Source organism: Corvus kubaryi, unplaced genomic scaffold (genome assembly GCF_017639235.1).
Source record: "Corvus kubaryi isolate FWS band 111438036 unplaced genomic scaffold, C.kubaryi_AGA036_p1.0 76, whole genome shotgun sequence".
Taxonomy (NCBI): domain Eukaryota; kingdom Metazoa; phylum Chordata; class Aves; order Passeriformes; family Corvidae; genus Corvus; species Corvus kubaryi.
Window position 1 is genome coordinate 3,624,105 of NW_024582063.1, and position 25,085 is coordinate 3,649,189.

General features: G+C 37.0%; 1 protein-coding gene across 1 annotated transcript in view; it reads right to left on the bottom strand.

Moving 5' to 3' along the window:
• Positions 1-25,085, bottom strand: part of NRXN1 (neurexin 1) — a 516,697-nt gene that overhangs the window by 226,547 nt on the left and 265,065 nt on the right. The window contains exons 9-10 of the mRNA XM_042051442.1: positions 15,929-16,367; positions 6,599-6,982 (exon numbers count right to left, since the gene is read on the bottom strand). Of these exons, the coding sequence (XP_041907376.1) occupies positions 6,599-6,982; positions 15,929-16,367 (823 nt within the window). The remainder of the gene's footprint in view (positions 1-6,598; positions 6,983-15,928; positions 16,368-25,085) is intronic.

Consider the following 25,085-nt stretch of genomic DNA (forward strand, 5'->3'; position numbering starts at 1 on the left):
GGTGAGAGTCCCCAGCACAGTATGGATGGGGCATAGGTTGTTTCATGACTACAAAAACCATGGTATGGACTCAAAAACGCTTATATGAACACTGCGACAGCCTCAGCAAGAGGATTGAGACTGGACATGGCATATTGAGGGTAACATGCTAAAACCCCCAAGACAAGCAAAGAGCTGTCACTTTCAGACATTCCAGGAAACCCTCCTGGCCAGAGACTCTGGCACAGAGCAGTCACAGTCTGTTAGACCCCAGAGCAACCAGTCACAAGCCTTCTTTTCCCAGCTTCCAGGCTGGTAACGAGAAAGGTAGCAAAGAGACTGCTCACAGGGAAGGCACTGCAGTTCCTAGAAAGCAAAGGAAATGTATTTCTGAAACATATTAGGAAGTCCTTTTTGGCAGGACAATTGAACACTGTGGGCAGAGAACAACTATGGGAAGCTTCTCTGTGCTTCAGTTTGCTTCGGTGTAGCGGAGACACTTATCTAAAACAAAGTTTACTCTGGTGTCAACATGCAATAATATTTTCAAGGACTACTACTACTGATGCTATGTGTAGTAAGTCTCACAACTATGTTTGCCAAAATTGTTCCCATAGCATATCTTGTACACTGTTAAAGCTCTTCAAGACTTCTGGCCTACGCAGTCCATGGAAGGACAAAATGTTTTATTAACTCCGTGAGAGGCAAAAGTGATCGATTATATTTTCACTAGTACAATCATAGAACAGCTTGGGTTAGAAGGAACCCTAAAGATCACCCACTTCTAACACATCTGCCATGGGCAGGGACACCTTCCACTTGACCAGGTTGCTCCAAGCCACATCCAACGTGGCCTTGAACACTTCCAGGGGTGGGGCATCCACAGTTTCTCTGGGCAACCTTCTCCTGTGTAAAGAATTTTAAATTCCCCCAATATAAATTTGGAGAAAACAATCTGATGCTGGAAAAAAGTGATTACTGAGACTGCTGTGAAAGTCCTTAGATATAAAAGGTTATTAGAATGCATTTACGTGTTTGATGACTTCTGACTATGCAGGTAATCATATTTTCAGCATATTCTGAATCTAAAATCATTCTGTGAAGTAGATGAAATACTTGCAACAACCCAAAAAGTAATTTCAAATCAAAGAGTTTTCAGTGGAAGCTGATTGGCTTTTTGATTGTTTGGGGGTTTTTATTTGTTAGTTTGGGGGTTGGGTTTTTGTGGGTTTCCTTGTTTGTTTATTAGTATTTTGGGGAAGTAATGTATAGGGGTTACAATTCCTTCCTATGCCTAGCTGTCTAGTCTGTGCATAAAAATCTCCCAAGGTCTTTATCAAGGTAAACGTGATTTAGGTAAAGAATTCCAGGAAAAACCCTAAAGTTACATGCTCATATAACAGAAAATATAAGGTATTTTGTATTGTCTACAAAAATCCACCACATTAATAGTAGTTAGGGTTTTCACATACAGAGCAAACCCAACATTCATCAGTGCTAGAGTTCTGTTGCTAACCAATTATCTTAGGATAATGTAAAAGAGAGGTGTCAGAATCAGCACTGATACCGTTTGCCAACTTTCCTGTAATTATTCAAGTTTTTCCGAAAATTACAGAAAAAGGAGAGAAGGAACTTAATTGGAGCCTTAATTTAATTGGAGATGGCCTGTGAGTAACACCATGGTGAGCAGACCTGATGTGATTAGATACTTAATCCTCCTAAGCCATACTGTGCCAGTATTTTGGGAACAGATGTTCCAAGAACAGACTAAAGATACTGAACAGAATATCAAATGACTTAAAAGCTCTGGGCAATGAGGAAGCCCCCTCATGTCAACTAGATGCTCTGAATATGTCAATATGTCCTTTCCAAGGCACAAGCTTTCTAAGCACAAAGGTATCATAGGGGAAAGAAAAAGGCAAAAAAACCAAAAAAAAACCAAACAAAAAAACCACCCCCAAACTACCACCAAAACAATGCGAAACAAAACCAAGACACACAAAATCCCCAAATGAAAAGCAAATGAAAAACAACGAACAAAACAAAAGCTAACAAAAAAAACAACCCCCAAAACCCCCCAACAAAGTAGAACCAAGCACAAAAGTGGCAGGAATGGATTGCTAATTTACAAGGCCTGGTTAGTAAAGCAATGATTTGAACGACAAGAGGCAGCAGGTACACAAACCTTGAAGGAACAATTTAGCTAAAAATATATATTAATTTTTGCCTCTTATGTTTTTTTGCTTTGGACCAACTAATTCCAAGTAGGTGTCTCATCTTTACATGAAATCTACACTGCTAAATGTTCTCACATAAGTGTTGACAGAACGTCTTTTCTCTCTTGTTCAGCTTTCCCTTAATTATTAGATCAAGTGATAATAGACTAAGTTTAGTTCAGGATGTGATATCCATTTAAAAAAAAGAATGAAAATAGTAATAGTTTTACTACCACTTCAGTGTTGGAATCGTAGCGCTGAAAAGAAAAACAGCAGAAAATCCTTATAATAAAATCACTGACAAGTTTTTTCCTGGTAGCAAATAAGTGCATGCAGTAGAGTTATTAAGAAGAAATAAATGGCTTTATACGATACAGAGATTTATATTAAAATGTTTTATACATTCATTCTTTGACAGTTTTATAAACCTGACATTTAAAACTTTTCCTGTTCCTGTGGTAAAAACAGCCAACCGAAACACACAAATGAACCAAACTCCAAAACAACCCCATTGAAGGGTTCAATTCTCCTCTCATTTTTTTTCTTCAGTTTGTTTCTTATTAAAATCTTCACAGCTAGATAGTCTTCTTTCCTACATATATACACACAGACCACCTTAATTATCTCTGTGTTTAAACCCAAGGATGCACAGACCAGTACTGACATGAGAGGAGATTCAGGACCTTAATTTCCACTTGAGCTAGAATTACCTAAATTGCTCAAGAGACTGAGGCACCAATTCTGGAAACTTTCCTACATCTGCTTCTACCCTCAGAAATGATGACTGGATATTTTCAGAAAAAAAAAAAAAAAAAAAGAGAATTTCCTGAATAGATGCTATTCTTCAATTCACAGATTATTTAAATTAAAGTGGAAGAAGTATGGAGTAGGCATTTGAATTTCAGTGGTCTTTCTCGTAAGTTCTGCAGTCAAGTTTGTGTTACTTTAAAAACATGATGCTTGGTGAGTAAGAATGCCCATTGCACATATTTTAATAAATAAAACAGGATCTTGTTTCCTCTGGACCCTTTGTGGTACCTGTGAAATCCCAAAGACAGAATTCTTAATTTTTTCCTGCTTTTTCAGTTTCAAAATGTCTGCAATAATATGAGGACCATATTGCAACCCACATAGCATTTTTAAAGCATGAAATCACCCTCTGTGTCTGCTGTCACTGAAATCCCACACAAACTTTGCCCAGAAATGACAGACTATACAGTCCAGAGTCGTGCCAGGATGTATATGAGCAATCTGGATCATCCCTAATTAACTATTCAGGTTTGCTCTCTGAGCCTGCTTTATTTACCAGTACGAGTAGAGCAACAGTATCCTGCCCAGAAATGCTCCCTGATATATACAATTTTACTCCTAGAAATTGTGTGAGTATTTAAATATGTTGGCTGCTACTGAGTCAAATTTGAACTTTTTGCTCTTTTCCCAGACATTTTGGGTTTTCTCCATGGCATCTGTGTCCACCTGGGCGCAAAGCTGAAGCCTTGGAGATTTATAGGGAACATTTCCATCAATCTGATAGAAACATTTCTCTGTATGTAATTATTTACTAGATAATATGTGAATAGAAGTTGAAATTATTTCTTCCAATTCCCACACTGGTATTATTTCAGGACTGAGGTCCTAAGCCACACTGTAAATTTTTTACAACCTTAACACACAGGACCAATCAGTTAATTTAAGACAGTGATGGAATTAGTATAATATTTTGAGCACCTGATTCTTCATGCTATCTATCCTCATACCACCTTTATTTTTCTTAATTTAAAATTGTAGAGCATCCAGTTATATAACACAAAGAATGAAAGTTACATTTCTTTAATGTGTATATGAGTATGTAGGGGTCTGTGCATGCACCATATGGATATCTACACACACTCTAAACATATTTTCTCCTCAGAAATGTCACCTCGATAAACCTTTGTTTGCATGCTTACTTTTGCTTATCACTCTTTGATGATTTTACTATTGTTTCTGGCCATCCTGTGAAAAGAATACACCTGTAAAAGGCTTTGCCAAGAGGCAATCACTCACTGTGATCCACAAAGTACGAGACGATGCCAAATTATATTGCTGTGACATCTGTCCATCCATCTGCTAGAGTTTTCATAATCTACTAAAGCCAATCTACAGATTATGCTGATGTTTAACCTTACTGAAAATCAAGAGTAAAATTAAGAATAACTTGCAACACGATAAAATGGATGTGGATATAAATATATATGTATATATATAATTTTAAGTATACACAAATTAAAATGGACCACAGTGGTGTTCCAGGGGTTTTGTGCACTAATGAGCTGAAATTATTCCAGGTTCTGTATTGTACACTAAACATCCAAGTATGGATGTTAACACTCCTACTTCAGGGGAAATATTATGAAAAATAAAAATTAAATAGCAGTAAGAAGTAGCTCTACACTTTTTTTTTTTTACTGAAGACACCTTATATACTTAATGTTAAATATTCTAGTTGTTTAATCTCCAGTATTTTATTCTAAAGCTTTATTTTCTTTGTGGAACTGCATTGTTTGCTGAAACGAGCATGTTCCCCTTTTATTTAAATTAGCTTGAACAATTATAAATGTGCTGCAAAACAAAAGTTTATCAGTTCCTACACACGGCTAGTAGTTATAATAACTTTGTGTGGTAGGATGCCAACACGACGCTTTCAGAATCCCAAAAGCTATAATCTTATTAATGCATGACCACTTGGGATATGAATATTACTGAGAAGACATCTCCTTTCAGCACAGTTCCCTCTGGAGAGGGAAACCCAAGAGCAGGAAATGATCTCATACAGCTGAAGTGCCACACATATTTCTGCTGGACAAAAACCAAACGTTGTTGTAGAGGAGCCAGCATCACCGCTCCAGTACCACCATTCCCACCAGGGGAATGCTCTGGGAAAATGAAGCCTTAAACCGGATAATGCTTGAAAATAAGGCACGGGAAGTAAAAAAAGCAGAGGTTTCTCTATAAAACATCAACACCTGTCCAATATATGCACGGGAAATTGCTGTGATGAAGCCTGCTCTCAGCTCTTTGCAGATCTGCTGTGTTTGTGTCTCTAAGGCACATGTTTCCTGGCTTTTTCAGTAGAAATAAAAAAAAAAAAAAAAGCAAACCCGGCTTTTGCTTGTTCCCCTCTGTAATAGGAGAGTTTGGCCACAGGGTGGTACACCAGCCATGTTTAACCGAGGGCTGCGAGGATGCATCAGGCAGCTCCGTTATCCCTCTGCCAGCTCCACTCCACCAGGAACAACAGTCTGGAGAGCTCAGAACAGCTGGCCATGAGCCAAAGGCATAAATAGTCAAAAAATAAGACAGAAAAACCACACAGAAGGATCTGAGAATCTACGTGCAAATGCTGATAATATGCAAGGACCTATACTACATAAATGCACATATCTACTGACATACAACTTAAAACATTCATTGGGGTTTTATTTCTAAAGAATACATTTTCGTTTCATCTGACTAACTGGAAAAATTAATCAAACTAGATGAAAAGAACTTACATTTTCAGCCAATAAATTTTAGGTTTAGATTTCAGGCTGAAGACAATATGAAGAAACTGCTGTGTCAAATGGGAGATGAAAAATACAACTCCTGGCATTGAAACACTTTCTAGTTCCATAAGATTAAAAATAAAAAACTAAAATATTAACTAAAATTTTTTTATCGTTTACGTACTTACATTAAAATCTTTTATCAGCACACTCTGCAATTTTAAATAAATTACAGGGTTTTCTATTTATTAACTAACCTCAACATCTGCCTTCCTCGATGCTATCCAGCTTTTCAATTAAATAAATGGAGTTTCTCAACTTCACTGTTACCTTTTCTAGGTAAGAGGAATACTCAGAGATTTTAGATAACTACAGGCAGTTTCCTTGGGTACTAGGATCTTTTCAAAAAGAGATGAGTACAAATGTTAATTCCTACTGACTCTTCTGCTTTGACTCATGGATGAAGTTCTGGCCATGGATTTAAGTGACACTGTGGAATTCAAAAGTGAATTTATTCATATACTGATATTGACATAAATAAGCAGAGAACAAGACTACAGTTTGGAACTGGAATGTGACCATTTAGCAATGCAATAATATTTAAAATTGCTTTCACAAAGCTTTTCAGAACTCAGCAATGTATGATGAGACACAAATGCACTTTAGAGTCTCCCCTAAGATCTTTCCTCTAGAGTTACTTCTTGAAGTCTACAGCAGGGCTCCACCTCACATCAAGGGAAATCAAGGATGCTTTTTTTGCCTCAGGACAGTTAATGATAATTTACCATTTTTAATCATTGTACAGGAATTTATTTATTTTATGCTTGTGCTTTTTTTTTTACCATAAAAATAGAAGTGCAGTCATCTCATGGAACCTACCTCTTTCGCATGATCTGCCAAGGTACCCCGTGCCAGAGCAATCACACACATATCTGTTCCACCCATCCCTGCACACACCATTGTTTTTACAGGGGTTGCTAAGGCAAGGTTTTGCAGTTTCTCTTGAGCATGAGGGTTTTACTCCAGCTGTGCTTTGAATTTCAGCCATCTGTCGAATATCTTTGCTTTGACCATCAATAAATAAATCTCTAATGCAGCCGACGTATCCATAATTGAGGAGTGCTGTCCACACCTCTGTTGGGAAGACCAGGCCTGCTTTATTTTCTGGTAAGCCTCCAAGATACAAGTCATCATCCAAGTCAAGGATTTCACTTTCCCCTGGTGCAGTATATGGAGTACGTAACGTGTTCACAGATATCGTCCCTGTAAAGACAATAAAATCTGTGATTTTCAAGAGATTTGACTTTGGTACTTTTTTTTTCTCATTCATCTACATGTCACATTAGCTCCTGTCAAACAGCTATAAGTGAAGCAGAGGTATTTTATTCATACAGCTATAGAATCATAGATAAACTTCACTATTTTAATTGCAACGTAGCCAGGAAATTAATGATGTAAAAACCTTTATGCACAACACTGTACGATCACAATATGAAAAACCCCAGTCAAAATCACCTTACCAATCTCATAGGTGCAGGGGAAATGCAGTTCAGAGTTATTTTCAGAAATATCCTCATTGTGCAACAACAACAACAAAAAATCTTCACTCCCTCATGTGTTTCAAAGCATTACAGGTGGGGTTGAAACCTGGGAGGCAAATCTGAGTCTTTGGTTTGGGCCCAAAGACACAGTATTTTAAAAGACTCTCACCACTTTCAGTGGGCTTTGGATAAGATTTTTTTTCTTTAAGTGTAGAAGGAAAATGCTCTCATCAGCTGCCAGGCAGGCAATCATTAAAAAGGAAGTGATGGGCTCCTAGAGGGAAAATCAATGCCTCTGAAACTTATCTCAAGATGTGTGCATGTTACAATAAGAGGGAGAGATGATGTATATGGACCTTCAGGATATCAGAAATATATTTTCCATTTAAGTCTAAAAATTAAATAAACAAAATTGAAACTAAAATAGAAATCTCTTTTTATAAAGTGTCTGCACAAAGAAACTGTATTCAACTGCAAAGATCCTTTTTTGGTGACACTTTGTTTAAAATAATGAGGTATGCAACACTAACAATTTGAATAAACAGAAAAAAAATTAGTACATACAGTCACAGAGCACACTTATGTCAACCAATTTTAAATTTATTTCTAAGTAAAACCACTTGGAAAAAAAATCTTCATGTAGATCTTCACAGAAGTGATTCCTTATCACTCTACGTGGGCACAAAAGCAAACAAAATATAAAAATTGTCATAATGTACCAGTCATCATCATGCAACACTGCTATCTGCTGGACTTAACATGGAAAGTGTATTAATGGTGACAAGACACTGAAGAATCCCATTTACCACAATGAATTTATCATACATATATATACAAAGTGAACATGATTCACCATCTCCACTGTTGGTCTGAAACAGATTCCAGAAAATAACACTGATTACCAAAAAGGCTCCCACCATGGTAGGAGTTGTGCATAAGAAGAAATTCACACTTTACACAGCATACATTACTAAAATGTGAGTTTTAAGCAAACAAAGGCAGGACAGAAAAAGATCATCCTATGACTTGGGTACAGCCTAAAATTTAGGCTTCTCTTTTACCAATGGACCCTGTAGAAGCTATATTTTTTCTGTTCTGTTGTTGGTTCAATAGGTTAACTTCAACAACTTGGACAGAATGAATATCTAAAGAATTTGGATCATTAGTAAAAGCTCTTTGGTATAAAGGTCTCAGGAGGTCCAACTCCCATGTGAGACTTGAGACATATGGATTTCAGAAGGGCTGGATACCAGAGTCTCCCTACTATCAGAAGAGAACTAACAAGATAAAGCAAAGGTTTGCTTAGCATTTTTGCATCTTTATAAGTTTAAAGAACGAGGATGCGGTCAGTTTTCCCTTTTATAGACTATAAGAAATGTTTTCTGTCTCAGTTGAATAATCACATAGATATAAAAGTGAACTTCCAAGAAAGTAAGAAATAGGCATGCTGAAACAAGACACTTTTCCTTCCAAACTCCCATCTGTTTAAAACTGATAAGATGATTATGTTTTGCTAACTCTAAAAATTTGTTGTTACTTCTCAGCTTCTAGAAGCAGAACTTGGCACTCATACGGAGCGCTCGCTATAGGCTTGACCTTAGGCATGCAAACACAAACATTTTGAGGTTTGATTTGATTAATCAGCTGCGTCAAACAAGGACACCTGTGAATGACCTGTCAAACCAAGAGAGACATTTCAGAGAGCATCCTAGGGATCAGGAAGGATGGCTAACAGGCAACAGATCTTTTCTTCTTCATAAACATTAGAGATGCTGTAAATATAAATCGTCCTTGTCCTCGCAAAGTTTCTTACTGCTATTGTTGCCTTTTCCCATCTGTTGATGTACAGGCTAATTTAAGACCAAATGCTCTAAACCTACGTTCAGGCAGCACCCACTTGTGCACCCACACAAGTTAACTCAGCTGCAACCTCCAACAGCAAGCTCCAACATGTGAACAGTGCCACTTTCTGCTGGACAAAGACATTTATATTTTCAAGACATTAATGAAGACTCCTGGAACTACTTTTCTATTAAAAAATAAAAATTTACTACATCTTGATTACTTTCAGCTCACAGAAAAAGACAGATAAATCTCTGCCAGTATAGGTGACACTCTGTTCCAAGTGGAAAGTTTGCAAGCACAGAAGGCTTAGGAAGGTGAATGATAAGGGGAACTGGTGACTGTGAATTATGGTAAAGTGATAGACTGAAACAGGAAATTTTTCTTCTCTATGTCATAGAGGATTACCCTGAAGAGAGCTTAAGTATTATTTTGAGTAGATGTCAACAGCTTCTTAAAGAAATGAACTTTTTACCTTCCCAAGAAATGAGACCCCATAAAATACTCCATATGAGAAGTCCTCTGAAACCTTAGTGTGATCATAACATCTAATGACTATGGGTAGAAAAACATAGCAGGCAACCACCTAGCCATCACTGCTGGTGAGATCCAGAGTACCTTTTATGTATCTCTGACACACAATGCAAACTTTACTCACTAATTGCTTTGTAAACACCAATGAAAAAAAATCCAAGTAAAATAAGGGAATATAAAAATATTCCAAAATACAGCAGAAATTACAGAGCCTTTTAAGTATCCTACTACAAAATGCAGAACTCGAGTTTATAGAACATAGGCTTACAGGAAATAAACAGTGGTTCCATTAACACCTTTGGATTCACAGTGCATCCAGAGATGAGACAGAGGTAGCATGTGCTGTTTCATCTTGGTGAGGTTTTGGGGGAGGGATTTTTTTGCTCATTTATTGCAGGGGTTTGGGTTTGTTTGTTTTCCTGTGGTTTGTTGGTGGGGTTTTTTTGTTTTTTGTTTTTTTTTAAGCCTGTTATCTTTGTTGAAGGAAACTTTCTGAGTTCAACTGAAAATGTCTCAAATTGGACCTCATGACAATGGCAGAAGCTACCACAGAAATTGGGGACTGTGGTGCACACCTCCTTTGATAGACTTCAATTCTACTCTCCCTGAGAATTATAGGCACATTAAAAGGAATAGTTTTGTCAAATCACCAGTGTACTCCAATCCATTCAGATGTTTCTGCTTACAAATGTGAAGAGACATCACTTTCCATAGAGGAAGAAAGGGAAACCAATGGAGCAAGCAAATGCCTTATGTGGCCAGCACATAAAGGGTTAATAAATTTCCCTGTAAAGGTACTGCAACATCATTGTCAAGACAGAATTTTAAAATTTGATAAGACGAAAGAATTGGACATATCTCGTTTAACAAAATAACCTAGAGACAACAGATATGAGGAAGCAGCAGATTCAGAAGAGCACTGGCTGTTCAAGAGAGAGAGAAAACTATAACCTTAAATTGTAACATCTCTGGAGTAAGAACCATCTTAAAGTTCCCTCTTTGCATAACAGCACCCAGCACCAGATCAGCAGTGATACCATTTCTTCGAAAAGAGCCATAAATGCCTGCCAGGAAACAAGCAGCTTCCATACAGAGATTTTTAAGACTCAAATTTGGAAATATTATCTGTATTTCTATCAGAATAAGAAAGAAATAGAAGAATGATGATAGCATGTGGTTTGTCCAGCCTGAAAGGAGAAAAAGAAGGGGTGGGGTGACTTATTTAGTCTGGGAATTAATGATCCAGCTTCAGATTCTAAAAGCAAGTAGTATTTCTTATCTCCAGAAATTAGACATAAATTTAAGGCTCCTGTAATGACCTATAGGTCCTTTGATTCCACAGCATTCCACCTGAGAACACAGTGCAATTTAACATTCAGAAACTTCTTTCTGTATTGGAAAAGCAGTTTGAGAAATAAACTAATGAAATTATGGCTTTCAGCAAGAATTATTGACTTAAAGGATAACTGATTAGTGAGCGGTCCTTCAAAGGATGAGTCAACAACATAAGTCAACAATAAAACACATACGGGAAAAAAATGGGAAATACACTGGAGATTACAGAGAAGCCTACTGTACCACTTGGCTGAGTGCTGGTTAAGTTTAATCTTGGACTTGGAGAAAGATGCAGATCAGCCAAGGAAGCTGCAGATCATTGAAAGAATTTTCCTTAAAATGCAATATAAACCCGTTCTCCCAAATATGAAAACTATTAACATTTGTTGAAATAGGAACGTGTAAATCTGGCTGCTCTTAAAAGGTTAAAAAGATGTGGGAAGTAATAAAAAGAAGGGTACATGTGAAAAAAAAAAAAAAGAGCCTGCAACAATAATACATGTAATGGATATCAACAAAGCACTACTTACAGGGAGATACTGATTATAGTTAAGGTCTAATTATATACTCAAGAAATAATTTCTGGTGTTCAAGCTGAAACTCTAACTTTAGTTCAAAATTTCAGTGACTCAGCCCTTAAATGCTTCCTACCTATGAATAGACTCTGATACATTCTGTTTTACACTGCCCTACACAATTGGAGGTTGACAAGGACAGTAAGTTTCCTCCCTGAGTTCACTATGTAATGGCAATTTCCAAAGGATGAATGGTGTTTCAGCAAAAAAATATTTGCATGGTTACCCTTGCATATGGAAAAAAGAATTTAAAGAATACTTAAGTCTCAGAAAACAGTTATTAAACCTATCCCTGCCGTGTTACAAGAAACACTCTGAGCAAAGACCTTTACAGCTGCATTATGATTGTGTTTTATTTCGTTTGGGTTTGTGGTTTGTTTTTTTTTTTTTTCCTAATTCTTTTTTTTCTGCAGGGTTGGCAGTACTGCTAAGAGCAGAACAGACAAACATTTCCCTTAGGTATGACTTAATGAGCCTCTCCAATCATATTCATTATCTCAGCAATTTACTTTTTCCTAAGACTGTGTATAAGAAACTAAATCATATTTCTAAACCTCATCTCTCTCCTGATCAGTTAAATATGAAGATTTTAACTGCAGCTACTACAACTGTTCTGATCTCTCTGCTTACCTGACGTGGTGTATTTATTTGCTTTTTGTGCCGATAAAAAGCATTTGCTTATTACAAAACATTGAAAAAGCAGAGCAAGGTATTAATTCTAAATACATCTTGTGTGCTAAAACACAATAGCTGTGATGAGGACTGTGACCACAGCAGGCAGCTCATGGCCGAGACAGGACACCTGTGAAACAGCTATGAAGCCCCAGTCCTTCCCAGGAATTCAGGACATATAATTCAGGAGTACTGTGAGGAAACTTGGGACACAGCAGCTGGTAGCACTGCTGCACACCTAGCAAGAAAGATGGACCAGAGGAGAATATCTTATGAATATCTTTCTTTTCCTAATCCTTAAATGTCAACTAAATATGGTCTCAGGAGCTACATTTTCTACCAATGATCATCTTTTTAGGTAAGGAAGCACTCAGAGCAAGTCTTATAGGCAACAGAATGGGATTCTAGGGTGAAAATGTCAAAAGGTCTTTCAGCAAAATGAAATTAAAAGACACCATCTCTTCCCTCTTTCTGTATCTCTCAAAATCTGAGTGGATTGGCAGAATTACTAGCGAATGGGGCCTGGATGATGACAATTTAAAAATGTGTTCTCATTCCTTACATCTCCCTCCTGCCTCCACTGCAATCCCAGACAAGCAAAGGCAAAGTCAGTAGTTTAGAGTGGATGCTCACTGTGACTGAGAGTCTGGAAGAGAGTAAAGAATGAGAAATAAGTCTAATACTTGCTGAGCCAGCTAATATGAAAGTCAAGGAAATTAGCAAAGCTCCTTGAGAAGTGTCACAGCATTCTACTATCAGAGGGAACCACTCTGCATCGGATTTGAAGGCCAGGAGCAAAAGGTTGCAAGACACCAAACTTAATTTAAAGAAAAAAAAAAAATTACAGTTTATTTGAGCTACTTATTCATTAACAGAAGAATCTCTTCCTTTTTGCTTGATTGCTAGGGAAATATGCTATCAATGGCAAGAAGAAAGTCTCAGAAAAACATTTTTTTTCTATACAAGGTATATTCATTCAATTATATAAAAATTCTAAAGGTAAGCTAGTGAAAAGTAATCATATTCAGGTGATTTCCAATATGTTTGGCTTGGGCTAGAGAAAAGAAACCAAAAAGCATCCTGAAAGAGTAAAAAGTGAATTTTATTCTTCATGGGTAAAACACACCAACATTCTCAACACGACCACGAGGTGGAGGGGGGTTGAGATCCTCAGGACAGTGAGGAGGGCACACACAACCTCACTGCCCTGGACTTCAGGAGAGCCTCTTCAAGACTCAGCAGAGCCTAATGGGAAAGAGCCCTGGAGGGCCAAGGGGCCCAAGGATGCTGGCTGGTATCCAAGGATCGTTCTCCAAGCTCAGACACAATGCATCACGACAAGGAGGAAATCAGGCAAAATTACCAGCAGGCCTTCTTGGATGGGTAAGGAGCTGCTGAGCAAACTCAGAGTGAAAAAAGAAGCTTTCAGAAGGCGGAAACAAGGGCAGGTGGATTGGGAGGAATAGAGTAAAATTGTGCAGGTTGCTAGGGATAAGGTTAGGGAAGACAGGGCCCAGCTAGGATTGAGTCCTCCCTACCACTCTACTTTCTTTCTATCACTCTCCCTCCTCACATTTACTGTTAGATAAAAGCTGTACTATTGACTTTGGCACATGGTCTCATTTGCACCTTAATTCAGGCAGAGGCATCTCTCTAATAACTGTAATAAGCGGATCTTACCATCATTAAGACAAACAAAAGCATTGCCAGTGTTATTGGTACTTCTCCTACCATAAACTATTATTGTATGTATTAGGATAATAGAAAAACTTGGATTCTGTTTCAGATCGCAGCTAAAAATTCAGTTTGCCAATCCATAATCCTGCATATTTTATTCAGTATTCCTGGTAATACTTCAATGTCTTAGAGTTAATAGGTATAATGAGTAGTTTTCAACAGTGACAGGGGGGTTACATAAATTTCACCCATCTTCATCACAGGCAAGTCATCAGATGGATTAATTAGATTATTTATAATTCTACTAAAAAAAAAATAAAAAAATATGCAATCCTGATCACCAGGCAGGTTTTGCTTCCTTAAATTACTCTATATTGCAGATGTTCAACAGTTTTTAAGGATTAAAGTATGCCCTAAACTCTCTTAATGTCACTTGTGAATCACATTTTTTTTGTGAAGCAATGAAAGGGCAGAACATATCTTCAAATGTAAACAATTGTTATGCATTTATTTCATTCCTTTATAGATCTGTTGGCTTTGGATGTAAGAATAAACTTTGCTTTCAGCAGTCCCACAGGCACGATTATTACAGGATTTACTGCCTCATATGAATCACTGAAACCACACTTAAGAAGAAAGTCTGAAATAAAAATTGTAGTATAAATAATATAACTGCTGGATATTCAATGCCAATTGAGGATTTTGAGAAGTTGTGTTTTATTGTTTGGTTAGGGGTTTTATTTTTTTTTGGTTGGTTGGTTGGTTTTGTCTGGTTGGGTTTTGGTTGTGTGTTCTTGTTTGGTAGGTTTATTTAACCTCAAGAAATGTAAATGAGCAACTGACGTACTATAATAAGAAAATCAAAGTCTCTACCATTACAATTTGAAGCTGCACAGTCCAGGAATAAAATAATTATTTTTCGTAATCATAGTGCATATCAATTGAATTTGGGGATTTGCAGCATGGATTTGACTGAAATCTTCAGTTTAAAACTGCACCTAAGATTTGCTTGATCTGAAATCTGATTTGTGTGTAGTAAGAAGTTAAGTGATAAAATGATGACTTTTGGGGGTTAAATTTTACAAAGAAATCATAAATGCAAGCTATGGAAAAGGAGCCACCCAAAGGAGTAAAGTGGGGGAAATCCCACAAAATCCAAAAGAAGTGGAGCTTACATTTTTCAACACCCACTTTTGGAGTGTAGATAAACTTCAGATTGAATACTAATATTAATCAGAAAATTCTTCAGGACTGAGTTACAGACTCAGTACATTCCCCGCCCCCTTCCTCCCCAGATCTTGGCATGAACTACAGAAAAGGCACCATAGAAGAGAACTGTCCTTAAATTGATGTATATTGATTATTTGCTTAAGCCAAGATATGTACTCAAGATGAGACAAGCTGATACATTGACAATTTCACTGGATAAATCCATTTTAAGTCGTAGTAGATTTCAGTAGCATTAGGAAGAGTTTATGGATTCTTTATTTTTACCACTTTTCGGTGAGATCATTTTCTGAGTAAACCACTCCAGAATATGAATCATACTGATAGAATGTGGCAAGTCAATATTTCCATTTCTGCTGACATGTGTTGTTAGCCGTTCATTAGCATATCATTTAAGTGTGCTGAGATCTGCTGACATGATTGGAAGCTCTGTGTTTTTTCTGTGGGGCAGCTATTCCCCGTGTTGGAGATTATTTTCAGTAATTCTTTTTTTGCTTTATTTTTATTCTTGAAACTTGCCACTTCAGCTATTTGGTGTAAGCAAGCACAGAGGGAGATTACTGTTGGTTTTTCAAGCACACAACACACTTACTTGCAAGATTAAGTACTTGATTATCCAATAAAGTTACCATAAGATATTTAACTCAGCAAATAATTGTATTCTGGTACCTGACAGTAATGATTTCTTGTATTTTCCTTATTTTTTGGATGATGCTCAACTCTTATTGTGGCAACATCAATATGTACCTAGTATTCTCTCAGGCACAGCAGAAAAAACATTCTGAATGCTAACAAAAGGAACTTACCTGACCGCCCATCCCGCTGAAAATCCACATGGTACCATTCACCATCATTCACCTTCTTCTGCAAGGCTTTTATTTTTATAGTACCTGATCCCATGTCTAACAGTAGGTAGAGGTGGCCATCAAGCATCTCAATGGCAAAAAAGTCAACCTTCACCATCTGCGGATGTTTGGCATCTTTTTGGTGCCTTGGTTTCCCGTGACTGAAAAGAATCAGGCCATTTGGCTCAGTTGTACGAAAGTCAAATGATATTGAGCCTGTTTTCTTGGCATTCCACTTTGGCAGAGAGATGAAAGACTCTGGTGTTTCAAATGTGATTGGATCTAAGGTTGCAACATTCTCACATTTAAATGCTACAACCCCATGAATCTTCATTTTAGCATCCCCTTGCTTGGCAAGTCGAGACAGCTCCAACCTGACATCATTATTTTTATATACAACCTGCAAGCAAAGCAGAGAAGTTACTCAGAGAAACCTGACCATTTTAACCAAAGAGACATAATCTCAGGCACATTATTTAAGGGATAATGCTGATGAAACATGAATATGATAATTTACACACAAACTAGATGAAATAACTATTTTCATTGACTAATGATTTAATAATTGTTTTCATTAAACCAAAAAAAAGTTGCTCTAAAAATATCCCTGCAGTTAATTCTAACAATCTGAAAGAATCTACACATAATTTATACTATGAGTTACAAATTAGCTTGTGTGACCTTGATTACTTAAAAGCCTTTTCTGCACAGCCATTTCGTTATTATAAAGAAGTATTAGATTTCTTCTTCCTCTAAATCCTTTGTCATTGTCTCAACTCTTCTGTTCATGTACAGAAAATATACCAAGGTCAGACACTTCATAATTTAACATCTTTTCAGTTTGTCCTTGGGGCTGAGGAGTAGTAGCATTCATGGAATTCATGAAGCTATATAAGAGAGGCAAACTAATATCAAAACAGATCAAAACAGACAAAAATCTTTGAGCCTGTTCAATTAGATAAAAAGCCCCCCAACTTACATATTTTCCCTGACTGAAGAATTTTCTGATAAAAACGAAAGATAATATTAGTTTTAAATCCAATTGACCTCAGTAGCAAATATCCTTGCTTCAAATCACATTTTAACTTGTCCAAGAAGCCTGTCATGATGCAACCATTTCCCAGGGTTCTATTCTTTATTAATATTTTCTCATATTGCTGCTCTGAGTTATCCATAATACAAGAGCTGCTAAAGTGAGGTCCCCAATACCAAAGGCGTGCACAAGTGTTTTGTCAATACTTTAATTGCTTGATAAATGAAAGACTCAAACTAAAATACCACTGAAGGGCTGAATACAAAACCATAGCGACAGAAGCTAAAACTTTCTTCTGTGTTTCTAAGGTTAAGCCCTACATTAAAAAGCAATTCGGAGAAAAAGCAACAGCTCAGCAAAACCAAGCACTTTGTGCTGAGGCTTCTTCATCTACAGATCTGCAGCATTCAGGACTAGATCACATCTGGCCCTGGTCCAATGTTCCAACTATGTAGTGTAGTTCGGAGCTACAGGGGACCCATCACTGGTTTAGACTTTACATCTCTATTTGGGGTTAGAAAGTGCTTACTGAATACTTAGGATAGAGCTGCTGGATTAATTTCCTCTGAGATTTAGTTTGAACACAAGTGAAACCCACTCTGACACCAAGTAAGGGGAAAACACAGCAGATGAACAGCAGAGCTGTGCTACTGTTAGAAATCAGAGCACTAGCACTTACACAATCTAAGATGACATACCCCACAAGTGATAGCTGCTATTGAAAATTGATGTTTCAAGACAAAAGAAAAGGAAATGATTGATAGAGTGACATTTTTTCAGTAAGAATTGTGTTCATTCCAATTATATCATTACCCACAATGCAAATTTCATCATAAGACTTGCCAGAATTATTCTACTATATTAAAATGTATCCTAAAAGCTAATAAATAAGCCTATTTCTTCATTTTATTTCAGAATTGAGTACAAGCAGTACTGCTCCCATGAGAGCTGTGTCTCCAAAGATGACAGATAAACCTCACCGTGGATTGCTGACAGCAGAAATGCTACTCTGCCATAGAGACACAGATAATGTGTTGTGTTCTTCAACTGAAATCACCAGAAGTGAATAGAATTGGACTAAACTGTAGTATTACTTGGTAAGGAAACATATTTCCATTTATCAAATGCATCCGTAATACCTGAGATTTTACAGATTGTGCACAGGAGTTTAGAATGGTACTGGAGAATAAGCACATGCAAGTGACATCCCTTTGGGCTGGCTTTCTGTCTTTAGAGCAAAGAGGAATGCAGCAAGAAGCCAGCAATCTGGGAGGTTACTTAGAGGTATCTGGTCTCATGAAGCATTGACCTCTTTCTACATCAAGAAGGATTTTGGATAGCTCCCACTTCGTTTGAAGAAGTTACAGGGGGCAACCTTTCTAGATTAGACTAAAAGCAGATTAAACAGTGCCAGAGGATAAAATAAATAAAAAAGAAACAAATGGACTCTTATTAGAACTAAATCATGCTTGGTAACAGTGAAAGTAAGTATGCCAACAAGGAACATGAGAGCTGAACAAGAACAGCTTCCAGGGCAAGGCAAATAAATGTACAAAGAGAATTTCTTGTTTATGGACAAATCAAATTGTCCGACCTTAATGAAAGATGGTGAACTGAATATTACAATTGGGAGTTAATAGCTATGTAAAACAATCAGCAGACTAAATGAAAGCTAGGTTTTCCTTGATGTCTGAAACAGCTTTCTATGATTTGAAGTCATTTGCCAACTCAGAAAGAATAATTTCTAATAAATACGGTTTAAGAACATAATGGATAAAGTGAAATGGTTTTCTCAATGACTTGTCACCAGCTCTTAATTAACTTAATATATAATGTATGAGGGCAATGTTGCTAGAACACTTTAGTAACAGTGACAAATATTGTCAATTTTATGCCACCAATATTAAAACATTGTTGGAATCCCTAAATATTGCAAATGACAATTTCTTGCTTCCATATTCCACAACTGAAACTTCATAGCTACTGAGAAACCATCTGCCTCTTATTACATACATTGTGGGGAAACTGACTAAAGCCTATATCTAAGTTTTAGAGTGCTTACGTTCTAAGTTTTAGAATGTGCTTATGATTGTTTACTCTTACTAAACTGAAAATTTGGAACTGAATTATCATGAATAGTTGGTAATGAAACAGCAATATATGAACCATAACTGAAAAGAACTGAACACAGCTTGCATTTGGGAGCCTGTTTCCTGGTGTTATGCTGAGATTCTTACCCCTCTCCCTATCCATGAAAAATGTACTTAGCCATCAGTGAAGCACAGCAAAAAGGAGAAAAGCAGTATGTTCACAGAGATTAGTTATTAAATTTTGGGAAAACCACTGAACAGTAAGAAATAATTCTGAGGCTAACATTTCATGAAGGTACATGCTTCAGAAACAACAGCCTCTAGGGTACAAATAACTTACTGATTTATCCATTGATTTTGCCTTTTTTCTTTTGGTTCTGGGTACATAAGGACAAACATGCTTTTAATAGGGCTTATATTATCTGCTATTTCCATCTGAGGCACACAGCATATTATGTTAACTCAGTACATTTTCCCTCCATTAGAGACATGGATCCACAATTAGTCAAGTGAAGGTAATTTGCAACAGAGAAATATTGGAATCACATTCCCCTTTCCTCCCACACAACCCATCATTCAGTATCCTGGCATTCATTGGGTTGGCCCTGGTTTTTAGCTTGCTCTTGCACTCACTTTCATACCTGAGCAACAAATGAAGTTTCCTACACATGAAACTGCCAGCCCTCAGGGAATTGTATCATGCCATTAAGAGCACCTTGAATTTGTCTTGTATTCACTCTGTTCTTTCCTGTTAATATCAAGTGAGTTTCAAGACTTCAGTCTTTAAAATATATAATTACCTCATTCTTGGAAACTTCAAAAGGTCACCTAAGCTCCCAAGAAAAATGGAGCAGTCAGCAAGTCCCCACATAATTTGCAACCAAGCTATCCAAAATGAGGAATAAATTTATTTTCTAAGAGAGACAGGGCAGAACATTTTACAATCAAGATATGGGGCTTCCTTTGCTACCATCTAGGCCAACCACATGCTGGGTAACTTCAATATCACAGTACTGTGTTTTAACAAATAAGTCCAGCTTTGAGACAGCAATTATTACCTTAAGCTCAGCACTCTCTTTAAGTGGTCTGTGGTCATCTTGGAGCGCAACCTAAATTAATTCATGCTTCCCAAAGATATATCATGTATGGGTTGTTTTGCAAGCCAGGGCCCTACTATGCAATGAACTCCAGAAGTGTAAGGAAGTATAAATCTTTGAATGACCCTGAGAAAAGGTGAAGGAAAAGAGAAGGAATTCGTACTAGGGATGTATCCTAAATATATAACTGTTTAATTAGAAAATTTATAAGTCAAGAAAATTAAAAAATTAAAAAAAAAAAAAACCCAGAAGACTATCAGTTCTTTCTACTGACCCTGTCACATGAGATTTATAACCATGAAAGGTGTGAAAGAATCCAGATTACAACACTATTTTCAATTTGAAGTGCAACCCTTTCCACATTAAATCTTATGAAGAAAGGGAATTACCCTTAAATATTTCAAAATACTGACCACCTCTGCCAGCAATAGCTTTTCAATAACTATGATTAAAAATCCTTTAAATTATTATGAAGCATTTATTTCAAATTACTTTACATTCTTAAAACCAAAGATAATTCCCCCAAGGAGCTGATCACATCACCTGATTTGCAGCGTCTAGATTTCCTTGAGAATCAAAGAGAACCCAGGATTTCAGAGCACCTGCCACTATGACCTTACCCTGAATAACTTGTCTATTTACTTAACTGGCAGATGAAGTAAAATACTTTTCTAAATGCAATTTGAATAAATGGATGAACCCAATGTCAAAACCTATTAAAAATTGGATGATATAAGTCTTTGTTACCGTAAAAGAGTACTTCCATATTTTCATATTTCCATGAAACCTGGATCACCTGGTGCATATGATAACAGTTAATTCTCCAAAATGGAGACTAATATTACCTGAAATAGCTCAATTAGGTGCTACCAACCTACAGGTTTCCCCTGAAAAGAGGCGTCAGCAGGAGGGAAAACTTGCTGGTGCCAGAAACTGTAACAATGGGACTTGCAGTAAGGGAAGCCTGAGGCAATTTTATCAGCTTGCTTTACCAGCCACTAGAACTTCCATGCTCACTGAGAATAATCTGGTGCACACAGCAACACACTCCCCAGGAATCCACCTGCAAAACTGACTGTTAAGAGCTACCAGGTACTTTTTTGGACCCTGCTGTATGGTTTTGAAATAATCTAGGAATGTCAGCTTCTCACAGGAGGCTTGTCATTTTCCTAATATGCTTCCATGCATTTTCAAGCTCCAAAATGAATGTATCAGGGAACACAATAAACTACAGACTATTTACACAAAACTTAAGGAGCCCAAGTTCAAATGTTTGCAATGGGGTGCATTTTTGAACACAATGTGAAAGCACACAACGTGAATGATAACAGCTATTCAAGCCTCTAGGGTTACTCAACATCATAATCCAGCTTTGTTTTCTAAACATAGAGAAGCAATTAAGGGGTATATTGAATGTTGCAAGGAACAACTTACTCATCTTCAAGTGAAATGGTTTTCTTTCTCCTGAGATCGATATTTGTGCAAATGTGGTGGTGATGGTAGTGTGAGGCATTTAGAAAGGGGGTCATTGAGCACCAACATAAAACCCAGATATCTCTAGAGTCCCACTAAGTGGGAGATAAGGCTAAGGACACAGGATAGGGTTCCATGCTATGGATACATAAACACCTGGAGAAAACAATAGCATGTGCATTTGTTGCATCATTTTAGGTCAATTATTATGGTCTGGGAAATGGCTCTGCAAGTTTCAGCTCAAAAAACCCCTTGACTTAATTGATTTAGGAAAAAATAAAAAAGCACTACAGTGCAACAAATTCCCTGGATTATATTTCTGGGAATATATATCTCCTGCTTCCTCTTCCTGTCCAGACTGAGCATCCAAAACCATGGAGTACAAACAAATCACACTCACAATTTTGAAAATATTAAACAGGTTTTCCAAGGCAAACATATAGTTCATATGGTATGATGATGTGCTTTGTTCTGCTGTTTATAGCTTTATATATAACAAGTATATTTCTTAAATCAGACGTTCTCTCCATAGACTACTTAGGCCTAAGGTAGAAAAAAGAAAACCATTCCTTGTGTAAGGAAGTCAGGACCAGTAATGCAGGGATTGGGGTTTAACCTGCATGTAAATGCCTCACAGAGAATTTAATTTCTTCTCGCTTCTCTGTAAATTGGATACACCGTCTCCTCACAGGGCAGAAACTTGCCTGAAGACTGAGTTTGCATTACCAGCACAAAATCTAGTGAAGCTTCATCCAAAATCAGACACATTTTCATTTCCTATAGGGTGTCAATCCCCCTTTTTCTTTTTAAGGAAAACAAGTATGATATAGTTCTGACTTTCTAGTCTGCAACTACAGAGTGCAAAGCACACTGATCATTCAGATAAAAAATCCAAAATGCACCCAATTTATTCAAAAGCTGCACACAATAAAAGCTGAACTTGAACAATCCATGTCTCAGGGTGAACACAAAAGTATAGCATCCTATGCCCTGATAATGCACTTGGCAAGTGCTTTAATGCCACACTCCATGGCTAACTAAATACAACAAATTTGTGATGTTTGTTGTTTCTGTAACTAAGCAACATGGACATTTTCTGCATTCCCCTTCCTGAACAGAACAAGATATATTGCACACCAAGCATTTGGAAAACTTCTGTTTACACAAAGCAGGCATACTTAATGCACATAAATTTATGCTCTACTTAAACTGCTAATTATCATATCCCTGCAAATTCTAGGAAGGAAAACGGGTACAAAAAAAAAAAAGGCTAAAATTACCATAACCATAGGGAATTTCACTATAATTTCAATAGCACACCTGAACTTCCACTGTAGATTGTCTGAAAATCATCACTCTCCTAATCCCAAATAATGATGCAAAAAGAATGGGGAAAAAAAAAGAAATCAAACCAAACCAGAAAAAAACAACCCCAAAAGAACCCCCAGAATTAAAAATAACTCACAATTCAGTACAAAGCAGATCTATTAATTATGCTAAAGCAATAACATGTTGTTAACAGATGCATACAGCTGTAGGAACAAAACCAGTACTGACAGAAATGAAGTTATAGGTATGTTGTGAGTGTGAATTTAGATTCCCTGAGCAGTATGGGGAAAGTCACCTCAGTTTAGTGTATGTCACCTATTTGCAGAATGAATACAGTCATGACAGCTCAGCTTCTGGGCCAACTAGTCTTTTCTGCTGGAGTTTTCAATGTGGATCCCAGAACTGTTTGTTTCTCTCCTACTTTGACTGCCTGAATAGAGACAATATAAGGGGATGCCAGAAAATGCCTTTTTATGTTCTGAGTTACTGGAATATTGTTTAACATGATATGTTGGCAGAACTTAGGAAAAAAAGAAAATCAACATTTTTTTTCTAACAACACTGATAATGGGATTGTTATGTTTTTCACCCTGCTGTGGACACAAGTCTTTTGAAGATCTTTTTTCCCCTCTTCACTAGACTATTTTGTTATTCTTTATATGTCCTGCTGTCTGCTGCCAGACTGCTAAATGTTTCTGACTGTGGTTGCTATGCTTTCTGCTCTTAAGAAATGGGTTCAAGTTTCCTTTCCTTTTATTTATTTTTTTTTTTTAACTTCCCATGGCAAGGACTCATAGAAATTTCTTGGCAACAGCTTAATTGCAGAGTTTAGGGACAGGTTGGTTCCACAAAAGCTCTATTGGCTCGCTAGTAAAGATAAAGCCTTTACCAAGACATAAGTCATGAAACAAAAACAAGAGAAACAGGAACCACCAAAAGGAAAACAAAATGTATTATTTAAGACAAAATCCGCTTTGCATTAATATATTGTACACAGCCTAAGAAAGAAAACAAATTATATGCTACCTCCAATGACTGTTTGGGAAAGGAAAGGGCTACAGGAGACTCAATTGTCATGCTGGATTTTAGCTTTTTCCTCCTCTTTCTTTCAGAGTGCAGTAAGAGTTATCAAAGACTAATTCTGCAGCAAAGTCAGAAATGTGCTGTTTTCCTCTTTCTCCATTAACCATTCTCAGCCAAGATCAAGCAAAAGAACTCTTTAAGGACTATGAGAAAGAGGGACTGTAAAGCAGAGCACAATCATTACCATTGTAGGGTTCAAGGCTTATTTCTTTAGCAAAATATTCATTATATGCTAGATGTTCCCTATCTTTAGTGCTTCAAGTTTTAAATTCAAGGTCAGAAAATAAAGAAGCAAATCATTAAAAAAGGAAAAGATAATGCATATGCAAAAATTAATGTTCTAAGGAGCATCTCACCTCAAGTGCACTTGAATGCAACATGACAGATGTACTTAAAGTCTGAGTTACCTTTCATTAGGGTAGGAGTCATATGAGTTAAAATGGAAGTTGTCACAAAAAGAGAAAAATAATGAATCTCAAATTAAAAAGAAAAGCTAAAATGAGCTCAACACAATCCAAGTAGAGGAGGTCAGAGATCTGAAGACAAGCTAACAGAAACTTGTTAAAAAAATTTAGTTACCAACACACCTAACCCTGAACACCTGAAATATTTGATCAAATATTTTTTCCATATGAAACATGATTGAAAACACAGGAAAAGAACTGTAGGCTTCAAATTAAATGCAGAATGTCAATTCTACATATCCTTTTGTGAAACGAGGGAGGTTAATTCCACCCCTCACTAGATTTCCTTCCTTCCTTCAGCCTTTCCACTAAGTTTATTAGTAGCTCCCAACTTATGACTCTTAACTTATTATTTCCCCAGAATAACAAACACCCAGCTGGCTTTTTCTTCCTCTTCTCTCTCACCTGTATAGGTTACTCCAGCCTCTAGCTGAATAGGTGGCTCTTGGCTCTGGGTGATTTTAGTTGCTCTCTTGTTTGGATTCATCTCCGTTTCCCAATTCCCAGTTTGAAAGAACCTTCTGTTCCACTGAGGAGAAAATGGCCCTC